Source organism: Amblyomma americanum, chromosome 1 (assembly GCF_052857255.1).
Source record: "Amblyomma americanum isolate KBUSLIRL-KWMA chromosome 1, ASM5285725v1, whole genome shotgun sequence".
NCBI lineage: Eukaryota > Metazoa > Arthropoda > Arachnida > Ixodida > Ixodidae > Amblyomma > Amblyomma americanum.
In genome coordinates this window covers 136,612,956-136,626,065 of record NC_135497.1, presented here as the reverse complement: position 1 = coordinate 136,626,065, position 13,110 = coordinate 136,612,956, and the positions used below count along the sequence as shown (strand labels likewise).

The 13,110-nt window shown below is 45.7% G+C and overlaps 1 protein-coding gene across 2 annotated transcripts in view; it reads left to right on the top strand.

Annotated features, from left to right (window-relative positions):
* The window catches only part of LOC144136190 (neural cell adhesion molecule 1-like), a 408,281-nt gene that overhangs the window by 94,219 nt on the left and 300,952 nt on the right, over positions 1-13,110 (top strand). For both annotated transcript variants that reach the window (XR_013315572.1, XM_077668279.1), the window contains exon 3: positions 5,224-5,334. Coding sequence is in view for 1 of the 2 variants with exons in the window: in XM_077668279.1 (XP_077524405.1) it covers positions 5,224-5,334 (111 nt within the window). In the remaining variant the exon portion in view is untranslated. The remainder of the gene's footprint in view (positions 1-5,223; positions 5,335-13,110) is intronic.

Sequence of the window (13,110 nt, the reverse complement as noted above, 5' to 3'; positions counted from 1 at the left end):
GTTTCCAAGTCTGTTTCTGCCACTGTGAGACAACGCCCTTTCTGTAAAAGTATTTAAATATGTACCATAGCTGCCCACCTGCTATCGTCTAATTTCCTCAGGCGTTCTTCATGTAGCATTTTACTTTGAGCTTTCCATGCTTTGTTGGTGTGCGTACTGTGTGCGTTCGCGCCTTCTATGTGGCCGCAAGAAATAGAGTGGGAATGTTCTTGAATGGGGGAAATGCGGAAAAAACTGCCAGCAGGCTACTCGAAATAGGGAAAGTGGTTTTAAGGAGAGCATTCTTTTAGAAAAGATGTGCTGAAAAGAATAAGAAATTAAATGGAAGGAATCAAAAAGTAGCTGACGTACACTATGTATGACCGCGTAGAATTAAGAGCAGTTTCACTAGTATATACGAGAGAGAAAGAATAAATTACACACTAGAAGGGTTATCAAGTTTGTTTGTTTGTTTGCATGCTTGTTTTTAAAGAAAAGGTGCTAATGAAACAAAACAGGAGTATTGACCTATGAACACATATCTCTTTAAGCAAAGTTGCTGCGATGCAAGTTACCATCAGTCCCACATAACCGTGGCCGGTAGTCTCTGGACATAGGCATCATGGTGCTCCCGGACCATACGTGCATGGTGGCATTGCACGCGAAGCCAAAAAAAAAAAAAGTGGGCTAGACATCGGCTCAAGGGAACTCCAAGTTCCTCATAAGAGGCATCAGAACTGCTTGTCTATAGCAGGCAATGAAGCTTTGCTCACAGATACTGGATAAAAGACAGCGCGTACAGCTGCCTATAGACCAGCTACTAATAGGCAGTAGCAGATAAACGCATAAGGACACCAAAGAAGACGGCCAAGACCGCCGAGTGAATGAGTGAGTTGTCGTTTATTGGAACAAAATAAAGAAAATCCGCCCGGGTGGAGTCCGGAGAGCACGACAAAAAGGCGGTTTCCGTGATCCGGAGAATATGAGCATGTTCACGGCATATGCCGTGCATCCGCGGCATATCCTGCAAGCTTAAGGAGATAGGTCACAAGCACCCAGCGAGGTTGGTGTTATCTGCGCCCATCAAGCAGAAGAAAATGTGCACCAAGGTGAGCAAGACAAGCCCGGGAAACAAACTGGAGAATAACAGAGGAAGAACATGCGGAAGCAACCACAAAAGAAAATTTACGAAGGTACTAGAAACGCTGTCTATGAGAGTCCCTTATCTCCCTGGCAAGCACACGTTGGGCAGATCAGCAGATGTGTCGTTGAAAAGAATATATTTACGCATGCAAAACTATGCCTCCGTCAGCAATCATGGTGGCGCACGGATTGAAGCCCACATTATACACCACATTTGTCGACACTTCGATCCTCTTCCCATGCACCGAGAAAGAAGACAGTGAGATTATCGGACCCGTTCCGCGTTGAATTGTGATTACATGGCATGTGTGTTGGCGGCCTTTCAGTGAGCCACAGGGCAAAATTTCTCGAAATGATCGAGAGAGATATTGCGTGAAGCGTCTGTGCACTTTTGTTTTTGAGCGATGTATGCAACCGTGTGTAGCGATAGACGCATCAATCAGGTTACAGAGAAATTTGCAGAATATAATCGATGCCTGTATAAAGATTTCATAACGAAAAAGCTTTTGATTCAGTGGGAAAATTAGCTGTCAAGCAGGCATTGCATATTCAATAAGTCGAAGAGGCATTTGTAAAGGCCTTCAAAAATATCTATAGGGAGTACACAGCGGCCACAATCGACCATAATCGGCCATAATCTTCCACATGAATCCGAATAAAATTCTAATCAGGAAGATGTCAGGAAGGGTGATACAATCTCTCCGCTGCTGTTCACCGCAGTTTTAAGGGTTAGGTTGGGAATATCTGGGAACAAAAGTCAAGGAAGAAAACTAACCTCCGATCTGCTCATGCAGCTGCCCTGCCAAGTAGCTCAGAGTGGAAATAGCACACTAGCTATTTGTGGAAATAGCATAGTAGCATATCATAAGTAGCTCAGAGTGGAAATAGCGTTTAAATGCATTACCAACCAGCCCGGAACCCTGCTCTTCTGGAAATAGCAGCGCATGACTGAGGCATAGGCATTCAAATTAAAACGGTGGCGCTTAAAAATTATTATAAAGAAAACTAAACTAGGTACATTGAACCGGCCAGGAAGGGAACAACAGTTTGCGATAGGCAGCGAGGGAATGGAAGTTCTACGAGAATGCCAGAATGCGAAACAAGAATTGGGTGCTGTATATTTGTCTGGTGCTCTCAGGATATAACAGCTGATTAATATCGCTCAAAAGGAGTGCCTATTGCAACCGCGCAAAATGACGAGGGCCGAAGAGAAGGAAGCACAGCACAAAACGCGGAACTTCAACGCGGAATTTCAATGCATGCCTGTGTCACGTGATGGTGTCTGCTGTCTATCAGGTGTGACTACGAATCTTGTATAAATGTGGTATTCCTTGCAGTAAACCTCGGTGGAAGTTCCACGTTTGTACTGTGCTTTCTTCTCTTCGTCCCTCGTCGTTTTGCGCGGTTGCAATATGCGCTCCATTGTTAACCACCAACTAGCCCGCCTTTGCCTGTACCATGCTCAAAAGGAGAGGTTATAAAGGTTGTATCTTGTAAGTACTCACCCGTTTGGCAAGCTTGGACAATGGAGAAATCTGGCAGCTAACGAACAGACTGGAAATAAATTGACGGTGATGAAGTGAGCTGTGCAAATCTAAACGCTAGGAATAAAAGAAAGTTCAATTCCGACCAAAGGCCCCATAAGGAGAAGCCCATCGTTTCGGAGCCGATTCGACTTCTTGAGAGGTAACCACTTGGGGACAAAAGCGCTCTTTTAAACTTTTAAAACTTTTAAATGCGCCTTTCTTATCCCCGTCTTGTCACCAGTGATAAGAGACAGGCCGCACCCGAAACATCGGGTTTCTCTTTATGAAGTCTTTGGTCTGAGATTTGCGTTCTTTTGGTCCCAGTTTTCCTCTCGACCACACAGATTTTTGTCAAAATTATGACATTCCAAAATGATAGCAGTAATATTGAGAGACAAGAAAAAAAAGCAGAGTGTGCAACGGACCAAATGCGAGGTAATGGCGTACTATCTGAAATCCTGAAGAATAAATGGACTCATAGGCAGGGCATGTAATGCTGTGAAAGGATCACCGATAATCCCTTAGGTAAAGTGAATTCCAAGTGAAGGCGGATGCAGCCGCGGGTGGAAGCGGTTCAGGTGGGCAGATGAGGTTAGGAAGTTTGCGGGGACATAATGACTAGAGCCGGAAAAGCACATGGTTAGTTGGATATGAATGGGAGAGGTCACTGTCCTGCAGCAGAAGTAGCTTGGCTGATGATTACGATGAGGTTTCCATGTGACCATGTTGCTATTATTCACGATCCCCTTTTGTCATTTAAAATCCGTCTGTAGTCTGCGCCAATTTTAAGCGTTTGTGCCTCCCTTGCGTTCTCTCTCCTCGTAACATAATAACCTTACTCCGAAGTGTGCCGCACCAATAGGTCCACTATAGCACTCTTTTCAGCATCGAAAGCACAGCAGAGGGCAAGAACGTTTAGAGCGATAGCTCTACTCGATGCTCCAACCCCGCTCAACACCAAGTAACCTGTCCATTGCCTGAAAATGACCTTCAGCCTAGCCAAGGTCGAAATGTGCCTAGATAGAAAAAAAAATCACATCCACAACTGGCAGTCGACCCCGCGACTACGCGAACGGATCAGCTTCACAGGAAGCTGCTCGAGACCAGTACGCTATCGCCACAGCAGAACACGTCTTGTGTTAAGCTCCACTACACTCTCGCGCTGTGCATTGCAGAGTGTCGTCTTCATCAACTTCCACCTGCTCTGTCCCGCTGCGCAGCCCGCTCATCGTCGCCTTCTTACGTAGCACAAATCCGTGATTTCGCACCGATTCCAAAGTAGAAAACATTCTCTGTAATTTCAAAAATTCCAGAATTTGGCCCGGCCCAACTCCGAAATTTGACCTTGGCCGATTTGGGCTATAATCGATGTGCAACCATGTTTGAGCGTACCCGACACGATGGCGACCTCGAAATTTGGCCCAGGCCACTGCCAAAATGATATCGCTCTACATTTGGGTATAACCATGGTTAAACACTGCCTAACTTTTTTTTTGTTTACAGCGGTTAATGCTGACAATACATCAAGAGTCCCACCGCCGGCAGTAGCATTTTTCCAGGTTTCCAATACATAAAAAAAATCGCGACAGCGCGGCAAGCAACAGCAGCAAAAAACAGCACTGTTGAGTAATAAATTAATTGCAGATCGCTCAGCCACAGCGTGATCCTGACGAGGACAAACTCATTCAAAGAGGAAAGTAGGTTGCCGTGAGCCTTTTTTTCCAAACTTTCAACTTCCTAGGTAGCGCGCAAGGATGTGATGTACAAAGCAGGCAGACTCTTTTTTGTTTCCTTACAGCCGTAGTGCACTTTCCCATCTGCGAGAGGCAGTCACTGGGCAACCATGGGCATGAGCGAGACCCGCGAGATGACGTCATTGCGTGGGCGCCCTGTGCCTTTGGTCGATCGCCTGCGTGTATGTTAGCACGACAGTATAGAGGGTAACAAAAAAAAAAGCTCTTTATTGCAATAAAGTTCTCTACTATACACAAACTATCCTTTTTTTGCCATCAGTGAGCTCATCTGACGCCAAGGCAGGTGAAATGATAGGACCCACGTCCATCAGTGCTTAAAGAAAAAGTATTCCCTGCCTCTCCTTTATGTGATCTTTCTCCTCAAATCAATTAACGACTGTGGCATTGCTTTCGGAATATTTTCGCATTTCTCATTCGCATGCGGTAACTACCAATGGCAGAAGGGTGAAATAATTATTCGAATAATATTATGAGAAAGAATAATGTACTAATAATAAAAGAATACTGATGCTTGCGCTGAAAGCGTCTGTCAAGTATAGAAGTTGCGGTTCAGATGTCTTCGAAAATTAAGTATTTAGTTCAGCGCAATTGTGTCCACTTCGTGCCCTTGTCCATCGTCCGCCAGCGCTGCCTTTCTTATAATCAAATGCAGGCAATGGTTCACAAGGTCCTAGTGGCCAATAAAAAATACCTCAAATAAATAAATAATCAGCGCCACGGTACCTTTCTAGGCCCTTATGTCGATCGGACCTTTGTGCTTCCGGTCGTCTTTCTCTTTTTCAGTGCTTTCACTAACGCATTAAATTGTATTCAATTTTCAGGTCCTTTGGAGCCTCCGGTAATCCGGGACGAAAGTGGCAACATTCTCAATGACACAGCTGGCCCATACATGGAGGGTGACGTTGCTACGCTCGTGTGTCAGGTCAAAGCAGGTGAGTACACATAATGCTCGTTAAAACTTTCACTTGCACGCTCTGGCTGTTCGATACGCGCCAGAGAATGGCCGAAAATTCCACAAACACCTACACTTCATTCCTAAACACAGCGCTCGATATTACTTAAACTTTCAACCATTTTTTAATCTTACCGGTACTCACCTATGGGGCCGAAACGTAGAGGCTAACGAAAAGGGTTCCACTTAAATTGAGGATAACGCATCGAGCTATGGAGAGGAAAATGATAACTGTAACATTAAGACAGGAAGGGGCAGAGTGAGTCAGGTAACAAACGCAGGTGAATGACATCCTAGTCGAAATCAAGATGAAGACAACTTGCGCTTTGCATGTAATGCGAACGCAAGATAACCGCTGGTCCTTGAGGGTAACGGAGTGGATTCCAAGGAAAGGCATGCGTAGCAGAGCGCTTCAGAAAATTAGGTTGGCGGATGAGATTAAGAAGCTTGCAGGTGTAAGGTGGCTGCAGCTGGCACAGGACGTGGTTAATTGGAGAAGTATGGGAGACACCATTGTCCTGCAGTGGGCGTAGTCGTCAGGCTGGTTATTATTATTATTATTATTATTATTATTATTATTATTATTATTATTATTATTATTATTATTATTATTATTATTATTATTATTATTATTATTATTATTATTATTATTATTATTATTATTAGTTACATTTTGTGCGTGCAGCACCAAGACCTTTGGGTTGTTCCTGGGCACCGAAAAATAAAGATTATTATTATTATTATTATTATTATTATTATTATTATTATTATTATTGTTATTATTATTATTATTATTATTATTATTAAGTTGTTGCCCAAGAAACAAAGACTAGCCCAGCAAAAAGTTTTGATTACGAGCAAAAATATCTGCGACGAGCCCTAAGTCCAACAGCAAGCCGCTGTCCTAGAAAATATACGCGTTTAGTCAGCCGACCTTTCCCGCTCACAGCAAACACAAGGGGATACGCATTGCGCAGTTGAGCACAATATAAAGCAAACACGCGGTCATACGTAATTAGGCTTCAAGGTTCAGCACGCAGAAGATACCGGCAGCAGCAGGAAGATGTAGGCAGTTTCGAGAAGGCACCGAACCCAGCTAGGCACATGCATAAAACTCATTACAGAACTCGAAGTGTGAGCTACATGAGGAAAACAAAAAACGTCAAAGCGGGGGCGGTGGGATTCTGCCTGTATTGACTCTCAGACGCCACTTGGAATTTAAGTTTAAGAGGAAAAACGCGCCTAAATAGCCCACGTAGGCATCAAAAAGGCCAATTCGTTAAATTTTATACACTAAACGCGAGCTGTTCATTTTGTGAAGGCAAACACAACTTTTGTGCACAGCGTCAAAATGGTCAGAACATCTAACTTCGAAACACTGGATTCGTCGAATAGGCAATCTAGGGATTGTGGGATAATTTTTTTTTTGACGATGCACATGCCGCTAGATATCCAAAAATGTGTAAGAGGTGACAAAAATTGCCAGCGTGACTACGTCAGGTGAGAAGTGTAATTTACTGCATTCGCAAGTTAAAATAAAATAACTCTATAGTTCCGATATTAAGGGTACTTAATTCATGAGACAGAATTTACTGGTAACTGTACCACACTCACAAGAAGATCCGATTTTGCACGTGAGCGGTTCTGTATGTAGAAAAAGCTGCGGATTTTTCGTGTACACAGTTGTTTACATGACGCCTGAAAGGGTTGAGGGAGAGTGGTGCAAAACGCGACATTTTAGTTCTTGGCGCCACCTTACTTTTTAATGAGCCACTAAATTAGAAATCTAGCTGTCATGACATGCAAGATGTGCACTACAACTACAACTCCACTTAAGACTAACGAGATTGGTACTTTTGAAGTAGAAAAAAAAATTTCAAAGTGAGTCTTGGTGAATGAAATAAGGGTCGAAATTCCGCGAACTTCTGCGAGCCCCATTGTTCGGTGCTTTGTGGAGCTCAATCCACCAAGCGTCCTGGACTAACTTAACTGTTTATTGATTACAACTGTTTATTGTCATTATCGTATGAAAACTTTAAGAGCGTTTGCGCCTGGCGTTCTTTGGGGGGGAATTATTTCACCCGCAGACTGCACATGGTGCAAAACGGGACATGGTGGTGTTCTTCTGTAGGGCCTAAACTAATGATAATAATTTTATCGCTTTCCCCAGAGCATTGTCCATGCTTCATCGCTCTCTAAGATGGTGCGAACATAGGAACGAAAACGCTGATTGACGAATGGCGCGAAGAAGACGAGAAGAAATCTGTCAAGCAGCGCCGGTACCGCCAGGCGTTTTAGTGTCCCTAAAGACGGCCACCACAGAAGAGTAAATAAAATGCGAGAATGTGAAGGGAAGACACGTAGTACTTTCCTCTACACAAAGGAAATTATAGTGTTTTTTTTTGGTGTCTTGTGGTGGCGTCTTCTGCTTTAAGTGTGCACCTTCATTTTTGTTTGTTTGTTTGTCCGACGTAAAATAACGAGGAAGTTTTGTTGTGTTGAGGCGGGGTTGACTTCCGCGTCGTGCGGAATAAACCAGTGAGCGTGCTCCTACGTCACGGCATAATGAAGGCAACCGCAGAAATCTGCCGGAAAAGCCCGGCGGCAGCGGCCCCAGAGCAGCGTCGTTAGGGGAGGCCGAATGCAGGCTGTCGCGGAAAAGGCCGGTGCTTCACGCCTGCCATCTATCTGGGCGTGAGTGCCTGCGGCAGCATCTGGGCGCCTTTGCGACCGCCGACCGGGAATGAGCTCAGGCACGCACGCGAACCGCGCCTGGGGCCGTTCACCTGAACCCGTCGCAAATCGGGCGAATGCGTGCGCGGCCAGGCGCCAGAACTTGATCCACTTCCGCTGAACTCTATACGGCCACGTTTTAAAACCCGTTTCTGCTTTCTCTGCCTTCCGATTTTCCTTGTTGTTGTCGTCTCTTCCAGCGGAGCTCAAAGTTGAGAACGCCCATTTGTCATCGCGAAGAAGCGCCTGATAAAACGGTACGCATCGCCCCGTCACGGCAACACGCAAACAGTCTACTGATAGCCAGAAAGACAGAGTTTGAAGATAAGAAAAAACAGCGGTGAAAACCGAGAGGCTGTAAGCGTTAGATTAGCGCGAAAGTCACGCGTTTTACGAAGCCCTCCGATGCGAAACACTGCTTGCAGTTAAAGCCGGCGCATGCATCTTCACCCGGCACAAGACACGTGCGCACCAGGAAGGAGAATGCGCGCGCGGTTGCATATTTGAAAGGCTGGCACGTCAAGCCGCGGTCTGCTTATACCTGCTCATCATCGTTATTGTCTTCTATCCGGAGCGCGAACGTCCTCGCGCTGGGAGCCGAGTCGTTTACGCGCCAATGGCTCTCCCGTGCGCGCGCCCGGCACTCGCCGAGGGACCGAGGGTCCCGAGTGCGCGCGACGCGCCGCGCGCTTTCTCGGCGCCACCGACGCGACGCATGCCTCGTGGCGCCGGTAATGAGCGTTGCGGAAGCGGGCCGGTCCCCCCTCTGCTGCTGCGGACGACCGTCGTGTCCTTTTTAACAGATTGGGGAGCATTATCATTTGCGCGCTCGTGCGACGGGACGCATTACCTGTGTCACGAGCGCGCTTTTTTGCGCGCGGAGGCACTCGTGCGTCCCCGCCGCCGTTGAATGCCCCGTGGCGCACACCTGGACGCCGTTGTCACTGTGCCCGGCCGAGCGACGTTGACGAGTTACGTAATTGCGTGCCGCCTAAAGTTGGCACGCCGGTCCGTGCGAGTGACGCGCTCGCGTCCACACCAGCAGGGGCTCAGCCTGTGGTCGATCTTCCCTCTCCGCGGCTGTGGAACACAAAAAGGAGCAGCTGCACGGGATTCCCGCTGAGGGCCACTGGCCGCCGCGAAAATAGGCAGCGGCGGATGCTCGCGTGGTGCGCTCGCTCAGTGACAACGGGCAAAATTATTAAGTTCTGCGGGGCGTGCTAGGCACTCTCGTGGTCCTGCCCGGATCGACGGTGCATAATGAATTTACAAGGAAGCTGACGCGTTGGCCTTTTTTTTTGCTTTCATTTCTTGCTTCTCACGATGCTTGTACAACGTCTGCCTAAGATTGAGCAGCAGCATGTTGTACCGAGCTGTGGCGCAATGTTTAATTTCATTTATGGCTCTCTTTGCTTCTCGGGCGTTTACGAGCCGGATATATGCGCTGGGTTTGAGATCAGTGTTGTAGCAAGATTCACGAATTACGAAACATCCCATAACGAACGCAACTGAGGATAAAAGAAGGAAGGGCGGACCTTCTTTACTTTTTTCGCAAAGCACTCTACGGCTGTCAAAGCGGGCGGGTAGTATTGCGGACCACGAACGTCTTGTAGCTGTTTCTTGCGCTCAGCAGTTAAATGCATCTGACTTTCTGTCACCGTGACTGATGATCTTCTCTTCCTCCTGAGATGTAGCCGTGAAACCCTTTTATTGCCCGTGGTTTTACTTTCCCAAAAAGGGTTTATTTTCTGTGCAGTCCAGTTGGCCTCCCTGCAAGGAAGCAGCATAAGTTTCTGAATATATTAGAGGACGCTGCACAGCTCACAAACTTTGCAGGCGTCCGAACATTTCTAGTTCAAAGTGTGACCTAAAATCTTTTACTCTGCTGTTTCACACTTCTGACCTGAGTGTAATGTGCGCTGTACTTGGAAAATTAGTCTTATTTAAAAAAGTTTCCTGGTTGAAATGAAAAACTTCGCTGAAGGATTTAGTTTTCTAGGCCATTTTTTTAGTTACGGTGAAGAAATTTTCTCTTCTCTTCGTTTCACACGGACGAAAAAAAATTCCCACGGTAATTCTTCTCTGTACTCATAAATCATTTTCATGCAGCATGTTTAGAGCAGCGCTCAATCTTGTACAATATTCATATAGCTAAATACTGGTGTTTTGCACTCTCTCTAATGCATTGTCTGGATACGTGCATATGGCGCAGCAGGTTAGAAAGTACTTACCTCATCTCCCGAGTGAGCATGCGTGAATTCCAAGAAAGAAAAATAAGGAGACTAACTCGCCACCCGTAAGTTGAGAAACTTGCTTGGTGCCTATAAATACCTTTTTTTTATGGAAGCAGGTTTACGCTATATATTAGCATAACCTGAGTTAGAAGGTTTTAAGGTTAAATTCAAGGTTTAGCTTCAAACTTAATCGCGGAAACTTTCAAAAGCTTATAATAACCGCCGATAACGCTTTCTCTAGGGCTTATCTGTGAGTGCGGCCAGCAGGTTACTTGCCATCTAAAACTTCATAAAATAATAAATTTTCTTCTTATTAATTTCTGACATAGGCGAGATGAAATACACAAGTACTCACATTTCACAAGTGCTATCTAGGTTTTGCCCACAAGCAGAAAACAAACCGCGGATCATTAATGCGCTTTGATTATTAATTCGCTAAATAATTTTGAAAAAGCGCGTCATTCTTCTTAAGCGCGGCTATAAATAGTAACCGGTGCATTTCAGTGGGTCAGTTGTAGTATGGCTGCGACGCGGACACGGTACTATCGCGCTGAATGCAAGCTGCAACACAAGAGCTGTGGCCGGAGATCAGTTCTTGATGCATTGCCAGCCCAGCACAGCTGTAAATTTGGACAATTACCCTATGATGCGAACAACAATGTACACCCAATGTTTGTGAAACTTAGGTGCTCTATATAAGAGCGTATTATTTTAATATAAAGCGGAATCCTCAGCAGGTGACTCCGCAGTACGGACATCATGTCACAGTCATCATAGTGACTGTATCTCGGCGTACATAACACTCTAGCAGCGTAGAAATTTCTGCATTTTTTCAGCTATAAGTCTCAATTTAGCAGCCCTCTTCTTTACTCTCCTTTCACTAAGCAGCTTACAAATAAAGATGTATGCCGCCGCGGTGTCTCAGTGGTTATGGCGCTCGGCTGCTGACCCGAAAGATGCGGGTTCGATCCCGGCCGCGGGGGTCGAATTTCGATGGAGGTGAAATTCAAGAGGCCCGCGTACTGTGCGATGTCAGTGCACGTTAATGAACCCCGGGTGGTCGAAATTATCCGGTGCCCTGCACTACGGCGTCCCGCATAGCCTGAGTCGCTTTGGGATGTTAAACCTCCTTAAACCATACACCAGATAAAGATGTAAGCACAAGTTATTAGATGAATGATTCAAAAATAACATGTTTAACATTTTTCCTTGCAGCAGTTTTGCGGCGCCATTACACTGATTCTATCCTCAATACCGCCACACAACTGCTGACTTCGGGCTGCGGCGAGCCACCTCGTCGCAACTGTATTTCCGTGAAACATGAGAGCGGCTTATTGAATGAGTGATTCATTCATTCATTCATTCATTCATTCATTCATTCATTCATTCATTCATTCATTCATTCATTCATTCATTCATTCATTCAATCTGAGCTACGAATAACGTTTCAGGGAGCTGAGACGCTGGTCCTGCTCCTTCGGTCTCTCTCTGCTGTTAGTTGAGAGAAAACTGACTCCAACCAATATTTTAACTTTACCCAACGTTTCGGGACCAACTCGGTCCCTTCTTCAGGGGTGACTAAAGTGTGCCAGCAGCAGCAGCAGGTTGCTGCCTTCGCTCTCCCTCTGTTAGCACGTGGCGCAGTCCACCAACGTACGCGGAGGGGAGCGTTCCTGGAATCCCATTCACCTCCGCATTTGTGAGCCGGGTGTGCCATGACTCCACATGTCGAATCTTGAACCTGTTTAGCCTGTTCAAGTTCAAGTCGTAGTTAAAATTAAAATTTAACACATTCACTCATTACTTCGCCTTATTTAACGAACAGCACGAACGCACGCAAAAACACGCGCGCGCACAAAGATCGTTCCGATAGTTTCCCAGAATTTCCGTTCATGTTTAAAGCGGATGAAAATTTTTCCAAGTAACATACTTTTCACAACCTGCGCAAGCCAAATTAAGCGCGCGTAGAGGAGCGCGGCTCGAAAGTATTAAGAGTGAGTCGCTGGGCGATTGCTACGTGCATCTAAATATTTGTTAGGCTATGGTAAGTTCGCGTGCGCGTGACGGACAGTGTGCTTGAATGAAAGCATGAGTTCGGTACTTCCAAGGTCGTAAAGAATGTATTCATTCGATGTTTTTTCTAATGTATGATAGCCAGAATCGCGACAGTAAGTCGTCTCGATCGGCACGAAGCAATTTCGCTGCGCATATATTTCACGGACACCTTCCCCCGCCGGAATTGCTCGCTAGCGCCCCAGTGCTTTGGAGTAATGTCGCGCTCGTTATGTCTCTGCAGCTCTCGTATAGAGTCTCTCTTTTTTTTTTGGCAATAGTCGACATTGTAACGTGCTGCCGTTTCGTCTTGAGTGAGTGAAATAGTCGACATCGGGAATACGAAACAAATATTTGTTGATTAACAATGAGTAATCTTCGGACACTTGCAATGGCGCAGGGATGCGCAGGCAGAGTTCCTTGTAAGCGCTCGCAATTACAATAGACTCTTTTCCTGAGCTCAGCAACACTCTAACGGTGTACATAACTCGGCTTTAGTTGTCGTAGTCTGTAAACGCACGGTGCAATAGACATATGCGAAGAAAGAAGTCAGTATATGAATTCGGGTGTCTTCTTCACTTCGTTTCACAAGTTCAAGAAAATTCGCGCAGTAATTCTTCTGGATCCTCATAAAATATTTTCATAGAGCGCGGAGCCTTTCCTGTGTCTTTGTGTTTAACACTCACGAAAAGCACTTGTTTATCCGAGATACAGAAAACACTGCTCCACAGACAAGG